Genomic DNA, 25,461 nt, shown 5'->3' with positions numbered 1-25,461 from the left:
TCCCTCCCTCCCTCCCTCCCTCCCTCCCTCCCTCCCTCTCCCTCCCTCCCTCCCTCCCTCCCTCCCTACCTCCCTCCCTCCCTCCCTCTCTCACTCCATCCCTCTGCTCTGCAGTAAAACTGGTGCATTGTGGTAGCAGAGAGAGGGGACCAGAGACAATGGAATTGAGAAGAAAGGTGGTTGAAACTGACACAGGCAAAGAGAAGGCTTTGGTGCTCTTCCTATACCTAGTCATGAAGTGGGAGAGCATTTCACATGTATTACACTGTCATTGTCAGATATAAGTGGAGTGGTTTAAAGACACTTACACCTCAAGTGAAGATGACAATCTGCTCTGCACAAATCACCATGGGCTCAAGGACACGGCATTTCATTTAGTGTGTCATGCAAATGGAATATCCATGGAATCTGAATTAGAATTCTATGTGAATATCTTGTATCTCAGTGACATCCTTTATGACATCATACATTCATATTCAACAATACAGTAAGTTTTGGAACCTCAACCAACTTTTCCCACATGACAGCACATCATCCTGAAGATGTGGAAGTGGGGGTTGTGGGTTCTGTATGCCAGCACGTTGTTCAAACCCTCTTCTAGCTGCTATCAGTGCTTTGTGGAGGTTGAAGACAGCATACGTCTGTGTTGGGGACACGTCCTCACCGAATACAACATTCGAAATGTAGACTCGTGCTTTAAAAAACTAGAGAATATATTCAATAACAACCAGAAAGTGATTGAGGCAGGACGAGTTGGTGAGAAAACTGATCCTGTTTTATTTAGGCACTGTGATTTGGCTTCCTAGATGGGTTATAAAATAAGAGGATGATAAGAACTTGGAACTTTGTATTTCTCAGGGAAAGGTTATGATCAGAAGCTGAAGGAGATCCTAAATGCTGAGATCATGCCCATGGCGGAGGAATTTGACAAGAAGATGAATGATGGTACAAGTCCTGCTGTCTGCGTCACTCCCAACAAAATAGTCCTTTCCTCATGTGCTTTCCTCACCGCTAATGGTGTTGGGAGACGACATTAAATAATTGCTTTTGGAGAGAGAGTTAGGTTATTACGGTGGATTTTGTTTTCTGCATACTGTATCACAGTCATGGATGTTCAAAGTTTGATCAGAAAGAACACTTTGCCTTCCAAGAATGGAATGGACATTTTATTTGATGCACACAACCACCATTACTAGGTATGACTGTGAGATGTGGTTGTCTTACCTAGCTACCTTAAGATAAATCCTCTGCAGATGTAGGGTCATCATTTGAGACAGTTTGCTACAGCAGGAAAATAATCCTGTAGCAACAGGAAATGTGAATTAATATGTGGATCATAATTAATGGACATTTGTGTAGGGGTTGATACATTTAAGGTAAAAACAAGTCTGAAATGTCAAAGTGTAAAGTGCAAACTTCAGAAGTATTAAAACCTCAAATACACAACATGTTTTACATTTCCTGCTTTGCAGGGAAGTACCCCTGCAACAGGGTGATTCAATTGTAACTGTAAGTCGCTCTGGATAAGAGTTTTGGCTAAATGACTACGATGTAAATGTACTGTATAACTCTCTCTCAAACTTTCCTACATCCCCATGCTTTTTGATTCCCTTGTTTTACACTGGATGTTTTACACTGGATGTTTTACACTGGGGGCAGTGTTTTACACTGGATGTTTTACACTGGGGGCAGTGTTTTACACTGGATATTTTACACTGGATGTTTTACACTGGGGGCAGTGTTTTACACTGGATGTTTACACTGGATATTTTACACTAGATGTTTTACACTGGGTATTTTACACTGGATGTTTTACACTGGATGTTTTACACTGGGGCAGTGTTTTACACTGAATGTTTTGCACTGGGTATTTTACACTGGATGTTTTACACTGGATGTTTTACACTGGATGTTTTACACTGGATGTTTTACACTGGGGGCAGTGTTTTACACTGGATGTTTTACACTGGATGTTTTACACTGGATGTTTTACACTGGATGTTTTACACTGGGGGCAGTGTTTTACACTGGATGTTTTACACTGGATGTTTTGCACTGGATGTTTTACACTGGGTGTTTTACACTGGGGGCAGTGTTTTACACTGGATGTTTTACACTGGATGTTTTACACTGGGGGCAGTGCTTTACACTGGATGTTTTACACTGGATGTTTTACACTGGATTGTTTTTACACTGGGGGCAGTGTTTTACACTGGATGTTTTACACTGGATGTTTTACACTGGGGCAGTGTTTTACACTGGATGTTTTACACTGGGGCAGTGTTTTACACTGGATGTTTTACACTGGGGCGGTGTTTTACACTGGATGTTTTACACTGGATGTAGCAGCAGACTATTAGATCAGTTCAGCTCTGGTACAAATGGACACTGTAGACACTCTTTACTGTAGACGCACACGCACGCGCACACACACACGCACACACACACACACACACACACACACACACACACACACACATACACACACACACACACACACACACACACACACTTTCATGGGAGCAATTGAGATATATTTTTCTCTCCTTCTCTCCTCCTTCTCTCTCTATCCATCAGACACAGTGTATGACGAGAGGTTACTGACAGCTGCAGACAATTTCATTGCGGCTGCCTTCAAACTGCCTAGAGGTGAGACATAATCGCCTTCTCTCCCTTGTATTTCCTTTTCCTCACTACTACCTCACACCATATTTCAGAACCTTTCTTTCATATCCAGACCGTTACTTGACATGGGGTAAGTAGCATCAGAGAAATGTCTTCATTCTTACCTCTTCCCAACCTGTCATCTGTATAGTGTGGACTCTGTATAGTATGGGCTCTGTATAGTATGGACTCTGTATAGTATGGACTCTGTATAGTATGGGCTCTGTATAGTGTGGACTCTGTATAGTATGGGCTCTGTATAGTATGGACTCTGCATAGTATGGGCTCTGCATAGTATGGACTCTGTATAGTATGGACTCTGTATAGTATGGGCTCTGTATAGTATGGACTCTGTATAGTGTGGACTCTGTATAGTATGGGCTCTGTATAGTATGGACTCTGTATAGTATGGACTCTGTATAGTATGGGCTCTGTATAGTATGGGCTCTGTATAGTATGGACTCTGTATAGTATAGACTCTGTATAGTATGGGCTCTGTATAGTATGGACTCTGTATAGTATGGACTCTGTATAGTATGGACTCTGTATAGTATGGACTCTGTATAGTATGGGCTCTGTATAGTATGGGCTCTGTATAGCTCTGTATATTACTTTTATCAGTCTAACAATATACTTGGTTCTACACTGAACCATGTCAATCAAGTCAAGACAACTTGTCATGTCGATGTTCATCAGTAAAAATGTTTTTGTTGTTGTTGCTTAAATAGTTTTCTCTGCCTCTTCTTTCTTTCTTGTAATTTTTTTTGTTTTCCCCCTATTATCTCTACCCAGCTTCTGGATGTTTCCCTCCATGTGGTGAGTGACTGTTTCCTCCTCAATTGTTCCTCCTCGCATGACCTTCCTGTTTAATCTCATGAACTCTTAGTAGCTATGCTCAGCTATGGCCTCAACATGTTAAAAAGATTCCAACTATTCTATGAATCAATCTATGATAGCAAGCTAGTTGTAATACCTGCTGTCAATATAATAGTTAGTTAAAATAGTTATACTAAGACATGTTATACGAAGTATTAAATATATTTAATTTCCTATTGAATTCCTATGGTATTTCCTTTCTATTCTACCTTGTTCTAGAAATGTATAGGCCATGTGTTGCATTTCCTCCCATGGGTTCCTCAGGTTTTCAGACTACTGGTTATGTCTACAACTGCATCACCTGTCAGTATGACTCCTGTGAGTTCCCACTTGACTGTCCAAGTGAGTAACAAAACCCCACCACATCAAATCTATTGACCATTCACACCGATTGTTTTCATAACTCAAATACCCTCATCTCCCCAATGCCTGGTTAAAATACTTAAAAGACTGTCTGTGTTAAAAGACTGTCTGTGTTAAAAGACTGTCTGTGCAGGACTGTCTGTGCAGGTCCGTTTGTGTTGGACTGTCCTTGTAGGTCTGTCTGTGTAGGACTGTGTATATAGTTCTGTCTGTGTAGGACTGTGAATGTAGGTCTGTCTGTGTAGGACTGTGTATGTAGGTCTGTCTGTGTAGGACTGTGTATGCAGGTCTGTCTGTGTAGGACTGTGTATGTAGGTCTGTCTGTGTAGGACTGTGTATGTAGTTCTGTCTGTGTAGGACTGTGTATGTAGTTCTGTCTGTGTAGGACTGTGTATGTAGTTCTGTCTGTGTAGGACTGTGTATGTAGGTCTGTCTGTGTAGGACTGTGTATGTAGTTCTGTCTGTGTAGGACTGTGTATGTAGTTCTGTCTGTGTAGGACTGTGTATGTAGTTCTGTCTGTGTAGGACTGTGTATGTAGTTCTGTCTGTGTAGGACTGTGTATGTAGTTCTGTCTGTGTAGGACTGTGTATGTAGTTCTGTCTGTGTAGGACTGTGTATGTAGTTCTGTCTGTGTAGGCTATATGTTACATAAGTGCATTTTCCCCTCATGAAAACATCCAATTGGTGTCTTTCATCCTTGAAATGTTCTTAGCAGTGAAGTCTGATGATTTTTTTGCACAGACAGCCTCCCCAAGGTACCCTTTAAATCCTTGGTTTCTTTATGTAAGGTGACAGTCCCCTCCCACACATCATGGTATTCATATCCACCCAGAGCTGCACAATTACTGTTCAGCATATCATCCCTTCCAGTGCACCCCGCTAGAGGCTGTATTTAAATATTATCATTAAGAAGACTCAGACTGCCACTGTCTGCTGCCCCCCGAGAACAGCTTCACCACAAGGTGAGAGAGTTTCACTGTGTGTGTGTGTGTGTGTGTGTGTGTGTGTGTGTGTGTGTGTGTGTGTATGTGTGTGTGTGTGTGTGTGTGTGTGTGTGTGTGTGTGTGTGTGTGTGTGTGTGTGTGTGTGTGTGTCTACAGCAAAGAACATCACAGTTATGGAGAACAACCGGACACAGATGAGGTGTGACGTCCCCTTTCCCCTGCCTTATGAAATGAAAGTGGTCTGGAGGTTTGCAGAGGAGGTCAGTGGATGTTATGGGATGTAGCTAGTTCTCCTATCCTTAGAGTGCCAATGCTGGAGATAATGGCCTAGCCCTAGCATGTCCATCATTATACAGTACCCACTACAAATCCTCACAATCAGTGCCCAAGTATGTCTTTAGATGAGAAACTCTCCCAAAACGATGAGCTGAATTATTAAAGTCATATTATAGAACCCTCCCTTTTCCTGAAACTTCCATTTAGACATGATTCCTTTGTAGTGAGAGAAGATCAGAGGATTGTGCAGTCATGTTGTCCCCTGACTTGCAGATCAGGACCCAGCAGGTGGATCAGTTTGAGGAGGTGACAGTAGGGATAGACCGGCTCTACTCTATCCCCTCAGCTGGTCTGCGACACCAGGGTACATACCAGTGTGAGATCTACTCTGACCAGCGCTCCTTAGTCAGACTTTACTACCACCTCATAGGTAATGATAGTGTTGTAGAGAGACATTCATTCAAGTCCCATATTATTTTCTATGTGTTGTGTGGTGGTGACTCCCCATTCACCATCAATGTGTAGCAAGGTGGTCATTTTGTGCCAGAGAGCTTAACCACACATCTTTGTATATATCTTTATAGTCGATGTATCTCCTCTCTTTTTCTCTGTTATCTCCTCCATCTATCTCTCTGTGCTCTGAGTCTCTGACCTCTCTCTCCGCCATCTCTATCTCTCCCTCAATCTCTCCATCCCCACTCCCTTCCTCAACCCTGTCCACCTGTCTTCTCTCTCTACCCCCCCCCCCCCCCCTCTGACCTAGTCATCCCCCAGGTGGTTGTGGGCCACAGTGAGCTGCAGGAGATATTTGATCTGTCACTGCTTCCAGGGGGCCAACTTGTCCCTGTGCCTGGTGGATGGTCCCTTGCCCTCCTCCGTCTCCCCCCTCCCTCTCTCCTCACGGCCTGTCTGACTTCTCTGCTGCTGCTGCTCTTCCTCTCCCTGGGGTAAGTGAACAGAGCTGCACAGTACTGCAGATATACCCTTCACTGCCCACATACAAAGTACACTTTTAGAAAAAAGGGTTCCAAAAGGGTTCTTTGGCTGTTCCCATAAAATAACCCTTTTTGGTTCCAGATAGAATCCTGATGAAGACATCTTGGCTGTTGAAACGATGTTGCTCCTAGAGAGTGCGGCTCTCCTTTTCTTTTTCAGTAACTATTTTTTGTTCCATGTAGAACCCTCTGGGGAAAGGGTTCTATGTGGAACCCAATAAGGTTCTACCTGGAACTAAAACGATTCTAACCTGGAAACAAAACGTTTTTTCAAAGGCAGCGTTTCCCAAACTTGGGACCCCAAGCTGTGCACATTTGGTTTTTGCCCTAACACTACACTGCTGATTCAAATGATAAAATCTTGATGATTAGATGATTATTTGAATGAGCTGTGTAGTGTTAGGACAAAAAACAAAACATGCAATCCCGAAACGGCCCTGTTCTATGGGGACAGCCGCAGAACCCTTTTAGGTTCTAGATAGCACCTTTTGTATACACCCTATATACCCTCGGTGTCAGTGTCCCAGCTCACATACACAGAGCTGTAGATATACCTTTGACAGTGTTAGTATACCTCCTCCCTCACTGATGGAGACAATCATTTATATTCTATAGGCTATAGTATAGACGGTTATTAACGCAGAGAGTGCCTTAATACCCCTTAGCCGTGGCATATTCACCATACAGGCCTTATTGCTTTATTAAAGCCATGTTGCTTTAACAGCATTGGATTGCTTTTTTGCCGTGCTGCCAATAAAGATGGTTTGAATCTGGATGTGACTTAACCAGAGAAAGGGCTGTGCCTGTCAAATACGGACAGGCAGTTTCAAATCCTTTCATATCTAGTTTCCAGAACGGTAATGAGGTTCATGTTTGCTATGTAACTGTGACACTATATCTCATTTCTTGGGGCCTAAAATGATATGGCCACTTAGAGCTCCAATAGGACCAAAAATATTAGATTCTCCCTCAAAAATTACACATATCTAGTCTCATATGATGGCCATCATACCCAATTCAGCACTCATATCAGAGCTGTTTTATTTATGCATTATGTCATGTGTATATTACAGATATTACCAAGGGGATATCCTAGTCTAGAAATGGTTATAGTCTTACATATCATGGAGAAGCTCTCGTCTGGACTAACTCATCTGTGTACCTGGTTGTCACAGGATTCTGCACTGGTGGTCGATAAAGAAAGAGAAGAGTGATGTGGAGCAAGCTGAAGACAATCCAGATTCAAGATGCCCAGTGCGGGAGATTTATCTACTGCAATAAAAACGAGCAATCGGTCTTTAGCTGGTTACACCACTAGAGGGCGATAAGCACATGTTAATATCTGTAACTTCAGTGCTTTAAGGCAGGAGTCATTAAGATCGGTTGCCTTACCTTCCTGATGTAAGACATTATTTGCTATAATGACAATGATTAGGCTACTATCATCACCACATACTGTGGCATGGTGAGACCAGGGAATGAGACAGATTCAACACATGTTTACTTGTTCAAAGACCCCTACTGTTATGACAGATTCGATGTGATACATAATGTGACGTTTTTAATTAAGAAATCCTCAAACCTCAACCCTAACCTAGCCTCAACCCTTACCGTAACCCTAGCTTCATTTCCACATCCCGGCACAACCCTAACCCTCAACCCTCAACCCTAACCCTCAACCCTAACCCTAACCCTAACAAAAAAATAATTATACACGGATTGTTAACTGTTAACTGTTAACTGATCATTAACTGTGACAGACATATGGATTAAAACTATTGTATGAATTAACCCCTTCATTGGTTGAAAAAGATAGATCTAAAGAATGGTTTAAGCGATTTAGAAAATACAAAGTAATCTATTGTATTGTGTTTAATATAAAACTTTATTTTGCCCTGGTGAGGCAGACAAAGTTATGCTACAGTATTGTCAACTTGATGTGGCTCATGAGTATTACTGTATTATTAGTTCACTGTATTCTGGCTAGGTGGTTGTGAGACTATTGTGACACTGACCATACCATGATGGAGGGAACATGATCTGAGGAGAGGCGGAGCGTTACTGGCGTTATAAACCCTCAGTGTGTGTCTAAATATATACAGACATGACTCATCGCTTAACCCAGCCATTTAACAGGCGCTGAGGGTGTATTTTTTTCCTATGGTTTGTTCAGTTGTCTGGGCAATGGGTGATGCATCAAGGGGCCTCCTAGCTGGAAGTGTATTCTAGATTTGATCAAACCTGGAATCAAATTTTCCACTTCATGATATGCTGTTGTGGTTTGTGGATTTTTGACCACCTACCGGACCAAACACTCTTTTTATTTAGTTTTTCTTAACCTTTATTTAACTTGGCAAGTCAGTTTTAAGAACACATTTTTATTTACAATGACGGCCTACCCCGACCAAACCCGGACGACGCTGGGCCAATTGTGCGCCTCCCTATGGGACTCTCAATCACGGCTGGATTTGATGGAGTTAATGGAGAAACCAAGGCAGAATCTCAAATTTGATGAAAATCACTACTATATACAGTTGAAGTCGGAAGTTTACATACACCTTAGCCAAATACATTTAAACTCAGTTTTTCACAATTCCTGACATTTAATCCTAGTAAATATTCCCTGTCTTAGGCCAATTAGGATTACCACTTTATTTTAAGAATGTGAAATGTCAGAATAATGCTAGAGAATGATTTATTTTAGCTTTTATTTATTTCATCACATTCCCAGTAGGTCAGAAGTTTACATAGAATCAATTAGTATTTGGTAGCATTGCCTTTAAATTGTTTAACTTGAGTCAAAAGTTTTGGGTAGCCTTTCACAAGCTTCCCACAATAAGTTGGGTTTATTTTGGCCCATTCCTCCTGACAGAGCTGGTGTAACTGAGTCAGGTTTGTAGGCCTCCGTGCTCGCACACGCTTGTTCAGTTCTGCCCACAAATGTTCTATAGGATTGAGGTCAGGGCTTTGTGATGGCCACTCCAATTCCTTGACTTTGTTGTCCTTAATCCATTTTGCCACAACTTTGGAAGTATGCTTGGGGTCATTGTCCATTTGGAAGACCCATTTGCGACCAAGCTTTAACTTCCTGACTGATGTCCTGAGATGTTGCTTCAAGATATCCACATAATTTTCCTGCCTCATGATGCCATCACTTTTGTGAAGTGCACCAGTCCCTCCTGCAGCAAAGCACCCCCACAACATGATGCAGCCATCCCTGTGCTTCAAGGTTGGGATGGTGTTCTTCGGCTTACATGCCTCCCCTTGCATTTTACTTCAGTCATAAACTGTAGATTCATTCAATCAAACGTATTCAATTCAATAATTGAAAAAAAGTACCTCCATTTTCATTGAGTTGACATGAATTGACTTTGACCACAACCCTGTACACCACATGATCGCAGCATTTTATCATTGAGCATTAACCTTAACTTAGAGTCACCAATATCGCAAAGATGAATATATGTCACAAATCAGCCCGACGTTAGAGCCGGCCCCAGCCTCGACCACACCTGTAGCTTCCATCCTCATGGGGCTCTATATCACTCTGACAGAGGTCACATCACTGACTTCTACTGTCATTTTACCAGAGAAAAGGTAGTTTTATGTAATCACATCAGGTAAACCTGGAACTTGGCTTTGTTTGAAGTCTCCATTGATGTTCCCAGTACTCTACAGATGATGATTCCCAGTACATCCTAACAGATGATGATGGACTGGACCCTCAAATTTTATTTAACTTTTATAAGGGAGTCAAGCTGAGACCAAGGTCTCTTTTACAGATGAGCCTGATGAAGGAACCAAGGTCTCTTTATTTGATGGACGATTTAGCTGCCTTTGTGTGTCCGTCATCGTTTGGAAAGGATTATGCTTTGTAAATGGCATGCATTACATGCCAACTTATGTCTTGGTATCTTGGAGCCTGACCCTTTTCATCTCAACAACAAAGGCCTTTCCTTCAACTTGACTGGCACAAAGCATGGTCGTAATACAATTATATCATCAGGGTGACATCTTTTGAGACCTCATGGTCAGGTTGTTGTAAAATAAGGTTTTTAAATGTCTTTTTAGCGACCAGAAAAACACTTCTTTACCTGCTTCTCTGACCTGATACCAATCAAAATATGACATATTTCCCAGACGTCTTGATGTCGGCGTGATAAAATATGACATATTTCCCAGACGTCTCGATGTCGGCGTGATAAAATATGACATATTTCCCAGACGTCTCGATGTCGGCGTGATAAAATATGACATATTTCCCAGACGTCTCGATGTCGGCGTGATAAAATATGACATATTTCCCAGACGTCTCGATGTCGGCGTGATAAAATATGACATATTTCCCAGACGTCTCGATGTCGGCGTGATAAAATATGACTTATTTCCCAGACATCTCGATGTCGGCGTGATAAAATGTGTACAGTATTTTGGGTGTAATAACGTCTGACGTCTTTACAACCAGAAGTTTACGTCATGCCAACTGTCCCCTGTCCAGAAGCATCTCAGCCCATAGAAAGAATCAGTGTAGTTGGAACTGTTTTTGCGATGATTCCAGTAATGGATTGTGACCTCACCAAGTGAGTGTGCAGTTTGTTACCTTACCCAATCAACCCTGAGGAACTCCCAGACAGTCCATAGGCTCCCCAGCCTGAGGAAACTCCCTTAGCTAGAGGCGTTGAAATACAGTATGACAAAAATAACCTCTGAGAAATGGTGTAATCTTACAGGATATTCCACTCCCCCCCCCCCCTCCTCCTTTTCCAACTCTGAGAGGCAAACCTGGAGGTTTTATCGTAACTCTCACTGGGTGGGAAAAGTAGCGTTGTTTCCATAGCAGTTGTTGCGTTTTGGTGGTAGTTAGGGGTAGTTAAAACTAGTGGAAGTCCATTTCAGTTGCATTACAATGCGTGTTCTCTGTCCGCATTTCACCTTTGTCCTTCTTGCTGTCTTCATCTGTCATGCCTCACAACACGATTCACGTAAGACCTCAACATCTACTGGTTTCTCTGCATCTCGTACGATTATGAGGTCGTTGTGGTACTAATGACAGTAATGAGAATCACAATCATATGATTACATTTACATAGCACTTCTCACAAGGCCTCAAAGCACTTCACTGTGCGTTGTCATCCCGTCCACAGTGAGTTGAGAACATCAGCTCCATTGGTATCAAAGTGGGTGACTATTGATATGGAATGACTTTGAAACCTTGATGGAGAGGTGGAGATGGGAAGGAGATAGATCCGACCCTCAAACTTGCAATACACACACACACACCACATCTTTCAGTTTAGTCACATTACTGTGGGAGCAGTATGTCTCTCGTTGGGCTGCCAGCTGAGAGCACTCCTCCCAGACGCAGGGCAGGAGGCCTAGACAGGGTGGAGGAGGAAGGGATCATTTGAACCAGCTGCCAGGGGTAGTGATCTCCTGCTTCGTCACACAGAGACCTCCTCAGACCCTGTGTGACCAACTAACAGCCTGGGAACCCTGGCCTGGGTCCCAACATAAACCCAGCCCCTCATATCAGCATCCTCCATCCACATCTCTGCGTCTGGGCTTTCACAGACGGTCAGGGCATTTTGGGGATAGTCATGTCATATATGTCACCTTATCAGATAGTATATATATCACATAGTCCCCCTCCTAAGGCAAGAAGTTAGTGAAGCCAGAAGTCTATAACATGATATCAACCCACATCTAGTGAGTGTGATGAGTAATGGTGATGACATAAACTGCTACCCTTCAGACCCTCACATACTCACCACAAGAATGTGTTGACTCATTTTAATCACCACCCTTGTTGTACTGGCAGTATTGACCGGCACTGGCTATCACCAGTTAGATTGGTTAGATTGATACTTAATACAGGGAAGCTGCCCAAAGTCATCATTTATGCATATACTTTAAAAAATAAAAATAAAAATTCTCCTCAATTTCGTGGTATCCAATTGGTAGTAGTTACCAATCCATTATTTTATATATATATATAAAAGGAGGCCCTATTTATGCACATAATTAATGTCATGTTAGTGCTCCCACATCTTGCACCAGAATGTGTTGAGGTGAGTAGGGGTTAATGATCCATCACCAATTGTAAGGGATGATTTCCATATATTCAAATATATGTACCTGTGTGGGTTCCACGCAGGTACAAAATAAATGAAATGAATAAGAAGAAGAACATGTATGAGTATTGCCAGATTAAACACATTTTGGACAAGGGATCTGTGCAATTTTTTGGAGGGTGCAATACAGTACCCTGTAATATCATCATAAAACAGATTTTTTTATCTCAATGTGACTCCCTGTTTAAATAAAGGTTGTAAGAAAAATGTAAGAAAAATAAATACAATTAATTGGGAGATGTGATGCGGAGGGATATTGATACGCCACAGTATCAATTATTTTAAAAACTACAGAATTCCCCAAATTTTTTAGGGGTTTTACATAAATGCACTGTAATCAAAGCTTTAAAGGTCCAATGCTGCTAATTGTTATATCTCAATACCATTTCGGGGTAAAAACTTGCAAGAAATTAGCTTTAAATTGCAAGAAATTAGCTTTAAAACTGAAAAAAAATCTCTGCCCCAAGGCAACATATTTTGAATTGCAGGAAATTTGCTTTATAACTACAAAATGTTCTCTCTGATGCCGACAGGGTAGCCTTTAAAATGTTTTTTTCCCATGGCCCGAGAGTTGATTAGTTAAGCCATGCCACTGCAGAAGCCACTGCAGAAGCCGTAGTAAAACTGCAACAACCTTTCATTCAATAGAATAAAAGTACAGTACAAAAATAACAGGTATCAGAATAAAAACGTCAATAACAACAATAACGTCAACGACGTCAATAATAACAAATAGTTAATTTGAGTATGATTTGTCCTAATAAATAAACCAAAAAGTACCAGGCTTGAATACATCTGATTGGGTTTTAAGACCTGTTGTTGTGGACTATAGATACTGTAACTACACCAGAAGATAACTGTCAGAACTTACTGTTACAGAGACTCACTCAGGTGCAGCCCTGCATCATGTAACACTGACTGACTGACTGACTAGTAGGAATGGTGATATGATATTATGAGGGGGACTCTGATGATTTTGCTATCAAAAAAGGGGTCCCTGACGCAAAAATGACTTGGGTACCCCTGCCTTAGAATATAAACTCAGCAAGAAAAGAAATGTCCTCTCACTGTCAACTGCGTTTATTTTCAGAAAACTTAACATGTGTAAATATTTGTATGAACATAACAAGATTCAACAACTGAGACATAAACTGAACAAGTTCCACAGACATGTGACTAACAGAAATTGAAAAATGTGTCCCTGAACAAAGGGGGGGTCAAAATCAAAAGTAACAGTCAGTATCTGGTGTGGCCACCAGCTGCATTATGTACTGCAGTGCATCTCCTCCTCATGGACTGCACCAGATTTGCCAGTTCTTGCTGTGAGAAGTTACCCCACTCTTCCACCCAGTCACCTGAAAGTTCCTGGACATTTCTGGGGGGAATGGCCCTAGCCCCCACCCTCCGATCCAACAGGTCCCAGACGTGCAACAGGTCCCAGACGTGATTGAGATCCGGGCTCTTCGCTGGCCATGGCAGAACACTGACATTCCTGTCTTGCAGGAAATCATCTGGAGGGTCATGGCAGGATGAGCAGGAAGGGTATCACATGAGGGAGGAGGATGTCTTCCCTGTAACGCACAGCGCTGAGATTGCCTGCAATGACAACAAGCTCAGTCCGATGATGCTGTGATACACCGCCCCAGACCATGACCATCCACCTCCAAATCGATCCCGCTCCAGAGTACAGGCCTCTGTGTAACGCTCATTCCTTCCACGATAAACGCGAATCTGACCATCACCCCTGGTGAGACAAAACTGTGACTCGTCAGAGAAGAGCTCTTTTTGCCAGTCCTGTCTGGTCCAGCGACGGTGGGTTTTTGCCCATAGGGACGTTGTTGCCGTTGATGTCTGCTGAGCCCCTGCCTTACAACAAGCCTACAAGCCCTCAGTCCAGCCTCTCTCAGCCTATTGCGGACAGTCTGAGCACTGATGAAGGGATTGTGCGTTCCTGGTGTAATTCGGGCAGTTGTTGTTGCCATCCTGTACCTCTCCCTCTTGTTAAACAGAAAACCCAAACATATGGCAGAAGATCCACACGGTCTGCCATGAGAGGTGACTGTATAGTTCCCTTAAGGAAAAGCACCTTTAGTAAATCCGTTTTCTCTGTGAGAGCTTCCCATGTCTGAAATACACTGCAATCAGACACACATAACTGCACCACATATCACACTTTCACAAAATGCTTGAAGACATGGCTAAATGTCAATCAGATTTGTGAACATGGTCCCTAGCTGTGTGTTGCCGCTTTCCATGCTGTCTGTTGTCTGTAGCTTGTGAGGTGTGGAAACACTTTGTTGCTTTTATGAATTTTGTCTTGCTGCTTTTTGTTCTATGTTGCTATGTCTGTATGCTATGTTTTGCTTGTCCTATGTTGCTATTGTCTATATTGTAATTGTTTTTAATAACCTGCCCAGGGACTGCGGTTGAAAATTAGCCGGCTGGCTAAAACCGGCACTTTTACTGAAACGTTGATAAATGTGCACTGTCCCTATAAAAAATAAAATAAATAAAATAAACTCCCGCAGGTGTGATGTTTCGGATGTACCGATCCTGTGCAGGTGTTGTTACACGTGGTCTGCCACTGCGAGGACGATCAGCTGTCCATCCGGTCTCCCTGTAGCGCTGTCTTAGGCGTCTCACAGTACGGACATTGCAATTTATTTCCCTGGCCACATCTGCAGTCATCATGCCTCCTTGCAGCATGACTAAGGCACGTTCACGCAGATGAGCAGGGACCCTGGGCATCTTTCTTTTGGTGTTTTTCAGAGTCAGTAGAAAGGCCTCTTTAGTGTCCTACGTTTTCATAACTGTGACCTTAATTGCCTACCGTCTGTAAGCTGTTAGTGTCTTAACGACCGTTCCACAGGTGCATGTTCATTAATTGTTTATGGTTCATTGAACAAGCATGGGAAACAGTGTTTAAACCATTTAAGATGAAGATCTGTGAAGTTATTTGGATGTTTACAAATTATCTTTGAAAGATAGGGACGTTTTCTTTTTGAGTTTGTTATTAAAGGAATGCATTTATTCATTTACAAAAAAAAATTGCTACACAAAGAGCAATAGTAAATGTTCCATGACAGATTTGGACCAGTGGTTTAACCAGTTGATAATGCTGTTGTCGTGTTCATTTAACCAGGTGATAATGCTGTTGTCGTTTTCATTTAACCAGTTGATAATGCTGTTGTAGTGTTCATTTAACCAGTTGATAATGCTGTTGCAGTGTTCATTTAACCAGTTGATAATGCTGTTGTAGTGTTCATTTGACCAGTAGATAATGCTGTTGTAGTGTTCATTTAACCAGTTGATAATGCTATTGCAGTGTTCATTTAACCAGTTGATAATGCTGTTGTAATGTTCATTTAACCCGTTGATAATGCTGTTGTCGTGTTCATTTAACCAGTTGATAATGCTGTTGTAATGTTCATTTAACCAGTTGATAATACTGTTGTAATGTTCATTTAACCAGTTGATAATGCTCTTGTCGTGTTCATTTAACCAGTTGATAATACCGTTGTCGTGTTCATTTAACCAGTTGATAATGCTGTTGTCGTGTTCATTTAAGCAGTTGATAATGCTCTTGTCGTGTTCATTTAACCAGTTGATAAGGCTGTTGTCGTGTTCATTTAACCAGTTGATAATACTGTTGTAATGTTCATTTAACCAGTTGATAATACTGTTGTAATGTTCAGTTAACCAGTTGATAATACTGTTGTAATGTTCATTTAACCAGTTGATAATGCTGTTGTAGTGTTCATGTAACAGGTTGATAATGCTGTTGTGGTTTTATTTGACCAGTTGATAATGCTGTTGTAGTGTTCATTTGACCAGTAGATAATGCTGTTGTAGTGTTCATTTAACCAGTTGATAATGCTATTGCAGTGTTCATTTAACCAGTTGATAATGCTGTTGTAATGTTCATTTAACCCGTTGATAATGCTGTTGTCGTGTTCATTTAACCAGTTGATAATGCTGTTGTAATGTTCATTTAACCAGTTGATAATACTGTTGTAATGTTCATTTAACCAGTTGATAATGCTCTTGTCGTGTTCATTTAACCAGTTGATAATACCGTTGTCGTGTTCATTTAACCAGTTGATAATGCTGTTGTCGTGTTCATTTAACCAGTTGATAATGCTCTTGTCGTGTTCATTTAACCAGTTGATAAGGCTGTTGTCGTGTTCATTTAACCAGTTGATAATACTGTTGTAATGTTCATTTAACCAGTTGATAATACTGTTGTAATGTTCATTTAACCAGTTGATAATACTGTTGTAATGTTCATTTAACCCGTTGATAATGCTGTTGTCGTGTTCATTTAACCAGTTGATAATGCTGTTGTAATGTTCATTTAACCAGTTGATAATACTGTTGTAATGTTCATTTAACCAGTTGATAATGCTCTTGTCGTGTTCATTTAACCAGTTGATAATACCGTTGTCGTGTTCATTTAACCAGTTGATAATGCTGTTGTCGTGTTCATTTAACCAGTTGATAATGCTCTTGTCGTGTTCATTTAACCAGTTGATAAGGCTGTTGTCGTGTTCATTTAACCAGTTGATAATACTGTTGTAATGTTCATTTAACCAGTTGATAATACTGTTGTAATGTTCATTTAACCAGTTGATAATACTGTTGTAATGTTCATTTAACCCGTTGATAATGCTGTTGTCGTGTTCATTTAACCAGTTGATAATGCTGTTGTAATGTTCATTTAACCAGTTGATAATACTGTTGTAATGTTCATTTGACCAGTTGATAATGCTCTTGTAGTGTTCATGTAACAAGTTGATAATACCGTTGTCGTGTTCATTTATCCAGTTGATAATGCTGTTGTCGTGTTCATTTAACCAGTTGATAATACTGTTGTAATGTTCATTTAACCAGTTGATAAGGCTGTTGTCGTGTTCATTTAACCAGTTGATAATACTGTTGTAATGTTCATTTAACCAGTTGATAATACTGTTGTAATGTTCATTTAACCAGTTGATAATACTGTTGTAATGTTCATTTAACCAGTTGATAATGCTGTTGTCGTGTTCATTTAACCAGTTGATAACACTGTTGTAATGTTCATTTAACCAGTTGATAATGCTGTTGTCGTGTTCATTTAACCAGTTGATAATGCTGTTGTCGTGTTCATTTAACCAGTTGATAATGCTGTTGTCGTGTTCATTTAACCAGTTGATAATACTGTTGTGGTGCTCATTTCGGTCCGTTGCACATCTATAAATGAAAGACCAATCATCATTGTCAGAGCAATATATCTGTTTATTAACATTTTGATAACATCACAAGGTATTCGCTTATAGAATTGCTTGTGATCTTTAAAGTTAGCTCTGACAAGTTCGTTCAGCTTATTATAATTGGGAAGGGGATACCTTGTCAGTTGAACAACTGAAAGGATTCAACTGAAATTTGTCTTCCACATTTAACCCAAACCCTCTAAATCAGAGAGGTGCGGGGGACTGCCTATAATTGACGTCCATGTCACCAGTTGTTGGGGGTTAACTGCCTTGCTCATGGGCAGATCGGCAGATGTTTCAACCTTGCCGGTTAAGCGATTTGAACCTGTGACCTTTCGGTTACTGGCCCAACACTCTTAACCGCTAGGCTACCTGCTGCCCCCAGCATGATGCTTCACACAGCTAATATTTTCTCTGCAAGACAGGCTCTTTAACACTCTGTTAGTGTTACATAGCAGTGTTTAAAAACAAATGGGTGTCACTTACACAATTAGTATATACAGTAATGAACTGTTTTCAGCCTCTTTTAGAACTTCCACCCACCCAGACCTGTCATAATAGTGTTTGTATGGAACAAAAACAGCAACAAAGACTCTCCTCCCTCTACCAGTCAAATGAAACCAATGCAAAGCAACTGGCCCTCTAACTGCCCTGAGAGGTCAGAAATGTTGACTCTACATCAGTAATTATACCTCTTGATGAGCAACGATGACCCTCCTGATGATAGATGTCTCTAACAGAACCTCTCCTTTCTCAGATTATCATGTGTTGCACAATGGAAATGTCACGTCTTTCCTACAGTCAACAGAACCATTAGTGGATAGTACATCATGCAGACATTCCATTGTAAACTAGGGGCCAGTATTAGGGGCTACAGTAAAGGAATAAATGGTAGATTATGGGTTATAGAAATGTTTGGAATTACTCTTACCTATCAACTGTCAGGGAAATCAGGGGTATAGTTAGCATTGATAGTGGAGTCAGATGAAGCAACCACCAAGACACTGATTTCAACATCCTAGATTGATAGGATCATTGAGAGATGGGTGTGGTAACCAAAACAATCCCTCCTCAACAAATCAACAGTAGGCTACTGTACTTTATTTTCTCATTTTTATCAAATTCCCAAAACATACATTCATTCATTTAAATTTGCAAAATAATATGATAAAGGAAATCATCACATACAATGAAAAATGTGCATAAACAATCTATACCGATGTGCTCAGTCAGTTCAGTTCAAACCGAGCCAGGTGCATCTCTCATGTCTATACTCAACATGACAGCAGAACCATTGTCCGTCTATCTCACAGGGCTTCACAACGCATCCCTGGGAGTGGACATCACATGTATGATTGTCTTACTGCGCAGTCTGCCACTATTATTTACACTGAAATAAATAGCTTCACTTAGAACCACAAGACATTTTGCTAGTTTGCTTCCAAGGTAATGTTTTTAAAAAAGCTGTGATTAAAATCCAGTCCAATTTCCAGTGCATTATTGAGAGAAGTATATTTAAAAAAAAAGAAAAGCTACTGTGTCTGATATAGTATTTTTGTTGTGTAAGGCACATATCAAGTCATATACAGCGTGATCTAATAACAGATGTTGTGCTCAAGAGAGATTACAAATCCTTATATTAAATAAATGTAACACTTCGTTCGTTAGGCAGTCAGTAGAAATAAGCAACAGCAAATCAAGGGCCATCTAGAACAGATTATTAGTCTTATCATCAACTGCTGAGAGGACTCCTGAGAGGTATACTATATTGCTTCCATATACAGTTTCTGTTATAAAGTATGTGTAAAGACAACTGAATGTCAAATATTCACTCTCTTAACAACTAACAACTCCTTTCTCCATCTTCAGTAGCACGGCAAACTGTAGTTATCAACAATGTATTCTCATCTTTGACACTATTCTGGATAAAGCTTCCCAGAGTCTAGGTAATTGTTCTCATATACTGTATAGTACATTATATACATTTACATATTATCTGGTTCAGTTGATTTAGCAGCTGTATAAAGTTTATATGTTCACAAACAGCTACTGTACTGCAAGATGAAATAAATAAATGAAAAATCTTTGATGTACAAAATACTAAATAAATACTAAATATCCAGTTTTTTCCCCTTGTATAGAAAACTATCCCTATACGCTTACGTCATAACTTTGGGAGCGTTTCCTACACAGCCTGCGGAACCACACCCAGTAGAGGAAGATCATGAGGAACCAGTAGCAGACGTACGCCACACAGCCGTAGATCAGAAACCTGGTCTCTAGGACCTTAGCCGGCGTGAACCAGCCCTTCTGGCTCTCCTTGTAGATGGTGTAGCAGGACCCGCCCAGCAAGATGGCCGCCCACACCGACAGAGGCAGCAGGGGGATGTAGTTCCCAACCATCTTGCGGCGGCCCGACGTGCCCCAGCTGCTCTTGTTCATGGTGATGATGGCAAAGTACTTGGCGGGCAGCAGGCTGGTCATGTAGAGGGCAGAGTAGAGAGACATGAACACCATGACCAGGTCACGGCGCAGGATGCAGGCATAGGCTGCCTTGATCAGGCCGATGAGCTGGATGCAGCAGAGGACCCAGAGGATGTCCCACAGGGTGCCTGTCCAGAACAGCTGGATGATGGTGGCCGTGACGAAGAAGGGGAAGACACCAGAGACGATGGACTCGTAGGTCATCCACAGGTGGTGCTTGTGCCACCACATGGCGTTGTAGAGCCACTCGCGGAAGTAAGACTTGGTCCAGCGCGTCTGCTGGTTGAGCCACCGGAGGAACTGGCCTGGCGTCTCCGTGTAACACTTGGAGCGGGCCGTGTATCTGAGAGCAGAGGATGGATGATGATGAATGAGTCGATTATCATCTTATCTCCAGTAAAGTGTTGTGATTCAGTTTATTTGTGTATGAGGAGTATTTGTGAAGAAATGTGTACTCACTTGGTGGCATAGCCCATGCTGAGCATGCGGTTAGTGAGATGTCTGTCATCGCCAAATGTACAGTGAGTCCCCAGAAACTTCTGGTTGTACCAGGACTCTAAGAACTGCTGGAGGAGGTCATTCCTGTACAGACCTGAGGATGAAACCAAATCTTTGTTATAGTACTGCAGTTTACATGCATTTACATTCAAATTGTATCACAGTTATGTTACTGAATACAAATAACATAATATTACACGACTCCCAGTCACATAAACAAGAGAAGCAAGGTTATGACTCATGTTTATCGCGGTCACAGGAAAATGTCATTTCCTTACCCAGGGGGCCGCTGATGCAGGAGACACAGTTGAAGAAGGACTGGCAGGACCTCTCGATGTTGAACGCCATCCAGTAGCGCAGGCTGCTCATGAAGCTGATGTAGGACTCCTTGAGGTTGAGGATCATCACGTCTCCTCCCACCGCCCCATACTTCTGGTTGCTCTCAAGAACCTTACACAGCTCCACCGTAGCCAGGGGGTCTAGCTTGGTGTCAGAGTCACACACCTAGAGGAGAGAGAGAGAGAAGCAGAGAGAAACAGAGAGAGAGAGAGAGAGAAAGAGAGAGAGAGAGAGAGAGAGAGAGAGAGAGAGAGAGAGAGAGAGAGAGAGAGAGAGAGAGAGAGAAAAAAAAACAGAGAGAAACAGAGAGAGAGAGAGAGAGCGAGAGAGAGCGAGAGAGCGCGAGAGAGAGACATTATTATTAACATGAACTATTAACAATTATTAACATTATAGGACAAGAAACAGAATGGAGATACTGTGTGCTCTGATCCAAGGTGTTTAAAAAAAAATGAAATACAGTATTTCCCTAATGTCAAGAGATGTAAATCAACTCCTCACCTGTATGTAGTCCACCGACTGTCCCAGTGCCTTGAACGCTGTGTACATCACCTCCCTCTTTCCACCCCACTTCTGCATGATGCACACACACCTCCTGCTGTTGATCAGATCCTCCACCTCCCTCCTCTGGGGGTCCTCTCCCAGCCCATAACTAGCGTCCCCAGCGGGGCCTATCATCTCGAGGATGCCCGCCTTCTGGGTCTGGGTGGGGTCCCATGTGTGGTAGTTATTCCTCCACACATAACAGCCAGGGTCCTGGTCTGCAAACACCTCCCTAAACATCTCCAACATGTAGATGTCGTCCTCTGAGTTCCCATCCACCACCATGATGACCCGCAGCAGCTCTGGAGGGTACTTGAGGGCCCGAATGGAGTTGAGGCACTCGCGCAGGTACTCTGGGTCCTCCTGGTAGGCTGAGATAGTGAAGCCAATGGTCTTGGTGAAGGTGCAGGCCTTGCTCCGGGCCCTCATGCGGCGGTGCTCCACGAAGGCAAACAGGCTCTGGACCAGGACATGGAGCCCCAGCAGGAGGCCGTAGAAGCCGAAGGAGATGATGCCATATGGGGAGGTGGCCAGCTGGAAGCCCTGGACATAGGCCCACACCATCACCCCCAGCACCACCAGGGCAAAGAGGAATGTCAGGATGGCACGGACTATCGAGCCCACCTGCCTTAGTAACGGTTTCAGTTCCATTTTTCCCCCTTTAGATACCTGCTGTCAATCAAGGAAGATGAACATTTAAGATAAATACATTGGAAGAGGAACAAATAAGGCTAAATTAAAGATAATATTTAATTTCTTGAATTAAGTGAATTGATTGATTGAATTAGGCTCCTGAAAATACAACTGAACGTTACAGGACTACATGTAATAAAGGCTGTAAAAAGGCTATACATTATTTCAAGTATTATTACATCAACAATACCGTGTCTACAAAATGTATTTGTTTTTAACAATTAGGATAGCTTATTACAAGATATAAAAAAAATATATCAATCTTCAAAAGACATCATAATGAAGTTACCTTGTTTCTTTGTGACGTAGACAAAAACAATTGCGGTACGCAAAACAAACTGAATTTCGAATGGTAAAAAAAAAACTAAACACATACTTGGATAAAAAAAAATGTATAGCTTTACCTGACTTTGGTGCCAAAATACTGCACTCTTGAAATGCCCTTTCCTCTCCGTCTCCTACTCCCACTCTACTCTGCAATTTGCGTGAAGTTGGATTACTTTATAAACTTGAGAAGCACGCTTACTCCAGATGTTGCCAGATGTGAGCGCACATATAGTGGACCAAAGCAAACCATCATAGGTATAACGCCCTTAATACTGGGCTTGTGAGTCAGCACGTGCTGCGTCAAAGTAGAAAGGAGGTCCATAGTGAATTCGCCAAATATAAATCAACAGGGATTAGTTTTACTTCGGTAAAAGTAGTTATGTGCGTAAATGTTAAATATTTGTTTTAGGCTATCTGTTTTTTTTGTCGACAAAAAAAGATTGATCTTGATAGGCTACTTATTTACAGTTCTGTAGTTCATTTTGGTCACATTTTAGAATACAGGCATTTAGATATTATTCACTTGACTATTGGATAGAATAGAGTAGAATAAAATATAATATCCTACTAAATTCTTCCCATAGGCAACTTGTGGCATTTGGATTCGACAATAAAAACATAACAGCACAATTCACATATGACACAAACCCCTTATACAAGATCAACCAAAAGTGTGGGAAATATGACTACCCTCATCTCCATCATACATTTCCATTGAGGAATATTGCTGCCTTGTCCCGACCAGTCACTACCATGATCTGTCAAGAAGTTGAATGATGCCCTCTGGTGGCACAATAATAACCCTGCATCCTCTCTCTTGTACTGAACACGTTTAGGCAATTCCAGTCACAAGGCTAACAAATGTATATCCACCACCACACATGAATGGTGCATAGAGATGGGCACATCAAGCAGTGTTTATGACCATATGACCATATCTTATCTCATGGATCAACATGAGGGTCTTTGTTTTGGTTCAGTGACAGTGTAACATGACACACTATAATACTGCCTCAGTCATACATATTCCTTGGTAAGAGGCTGAATATACTACAGTAAAACCCTGGGAGTATTTGACATTGCTTTATTTCCCAAATGGTGGGTCGGATCTCGTGCCCCATGGTCAATCACCGCTAACTCCGCTTGGGTTGCAGACTCCCAAAATATTGGTTTTATTTGTGGTTTTGCATGGGTCACAACAAAACACCAACAGCCTCAGAGAGCAAATAACTTGGGAACCACTACCATATTGATGACCTCGAAAGACCTAGCTGCAGTGGTGTATAAAGTACCTAATTGTCATACTTGAGTCAAAGTAAAGACAGTACCTTAAAATAAAATAATGACTTAAGTAAAAGTGAACGTCACCCGGTAAAATACTACTTGAGTTAGTCTAAAAGTATTTGGTTTTAAATATACTTTAGTATCAAAAGTAAATATAATTGCTAAAATATACTTAGGTATCGGAAGTCAAAGTATGAATCATTTCAAATTCCTCATATTAAGCAAACAAGACATCATGATTTTCTTTTCTTTCTTTTATTTACGGATAGCCAGGAGCACACTACAACACTCATCATTTACAAACGAAGCATTTGTGTTTAGCCTGTCGACCAGACCAGAGGCAGTAGGGATGACCAGGGATGTTCTCTTGATAAGTGCTTGAAATGGACCATGTTCCTGTTCTGCTACGCATTCAAAATGTAACAAGTACTTTTGGGTGTCAGGGAAAATGTAATGGAGTAAAAAGTTACTTATTTTCTTTAGGAATGTGGTGGAACATAACTAAAAGTTGAATAGTTGAAAAATATAAATACAGATATCCAAAACAATGACTTAGTGTATGATCACCAACCCTATGCCCGCATGCCGCTTCTCCAGGCAATGGAGGACGCATATGGGGACATAGAGGTTGCCTCTGTCCAAGGTTGGATACGCCATGCTAGGAGATACTTCCCTCCATGTGGGGACATAGAGGTTGCCTCTGTCCAAGGTTGGATACCCCATGCTAGGAGATACTTCCCTCGATGTTTGGCAAGAGAAAACGTATCTTGTGATGTGGACGAAGTATTGTGGCCAGACCCAGGCCGGAGAAGAGATGAAGTGTAGCTTAGCACTGGTGACTGCCGCCCCTACCAATTCCTGGACTGCCCCCCCCGGGACCCCACACACACAATTGTGTTCTTTACTGTATTCTAAAGACTATACTTTTGGTTTACATATGTTTATGGTTTTGTTGTATGCTACTGTATACAACAGTAATGTTTGGCCTAATAAATATTTTCTGTTTCTACATTGCATTGGTGTTTACAGTGCACTTGTTACCTCTCTCAGCAGATTGCTTTCACTGTAGAACATTGTATTGAAATGTAGATATAAGCCTATGAAAGACCAAAGAGCTTTAGATTTAGAACAACAGTGTTTACATGGTATATCCAAAAATGTACTATTATGAAAGCAGTGTTTGCCATTTGAGGGAAATGCTTCATTCTGACATGTGTTTATGGCATTTTGAATGCAGTGTTACATTTTGAAGGAGATGTGAGGCATTTTGCATTTTGTGTGTGCAGTTTTGGGAATTGTGTGTAGAGTTTTGAAAAAAGGAGACAGTTTTGAAAAACGTGTGTAAGCAGTTGGAAAAAACTGTAAGTACTTTACACCACTGCCTAGCTGTCCATTCTACTTTATTTACCCTGACTACATCTTTAGGGACATAGAAATGTGTTGTCGAGATCGTTGAAGGCCCACACCCATAGCCACCAGCACTGTTGTGAATGAATCCACACCCCTCAGGTCAGACCCAAATAGAATGCCTCAGGCCACAGGGCCAACAGAACCCTTGGCATGGTCACTATGATGTCATGGTGAAGGGTGTGGTACTTGGGGTATTTTGGATGGTGGGTGGACTTGACAAACCTGGGTAGTCTACCGTATTGTGAGAATATTCCCACACTGGAAGACTGACTAAGACCAAAGTCTAAATGGAATATGTATTCTTTGCTTCTCTTTGCTAGACATTTGGTCATGTTTTTTGATGATCGCTTAAGATTGATCACTGTATAGCCAGCAGAGGGAGCC

At 41.6% G+C, this 25,461-nt stretch overlaps 2 protein-coding genes across 2 annotated transcripts; one reads left to right on the top strand and one right to left on the bottom strand.

Annotated features, from left to right (window-relative positions):
- The first annotated feature begins 542 nt into the window (after nucleotides 1–542).
- On the top strand, nucleotides 543–8,035 carry LOC139405793 (sperm acrosome associated 6). Its single transcript, XM_071148218.1, has 9 exons — nucleotides 543–756; nucleotides 859–945; nucleotides 2,578–2,649; nucleotides 3,457–3,480; nucleotides 3,805–3,882; nucleotides 5,005–5,108; nucleotides 5,398–5,554; nucleotides 5,888–6,071; nucleotides 7,295–8,035. The coding sequence occupies exons 1-9, from the start codon at nucleotides 543–545 to the stop codon at nucleotides 7,398–7,400; spliced, it is 1,026 nt and encodes a 341-aa protein (XP_071004319.1). The 3' UTR covers nucleotides 7,401–8,035.
- A 10,563-nt stretch (nucleotides 8,036–18,598) lies between these two features.
- On the bottom strand, nucleotides 18,599–22,014 carry LOC139405792 (hyaluronan synthase 1-like). The gene is made up of 4 exons (XM_071148217.1): nucleotides 21,322–22,014; nucleotides 20,760–20,985; nucleotides 20,443–20,575; nucleotides 18,599–20,326 (listed from the first exon to the last, which is right to left on the bottom strand). Exons 1-4 carry the CDS (start codon nucleotides 22,012–22,014, stop codon nucleotides 19,651–19,653), a joined length of 1,728 nt encoding a protein of 575 aa, XP_071004318.1. The 3' UTR covers nucleotides 18,599–19,650.
- Nucleotides 22,015–25,461: the final 3,447 nt, after the last annotated feature.

Source organism: Oncorhynchus clarkii, chromosome 3 (assembly GCF_045791955.1).
Source record: "Oncorhynchus clarkii lewisi isolate Uvic-CL-2024 chromosome 3, UVic_Ocla_1.0, whole genome shotgun sequence".
NCBI lineage: Eukaryota > Metazoa > Chordata > Actinopteri > Salmoniformes > Salmonidae > Oncorhynchus > Oncorhynchus clarkii.
This window is presented reverse-complemented; position numbering and strand designations above follow the sequence as displayed.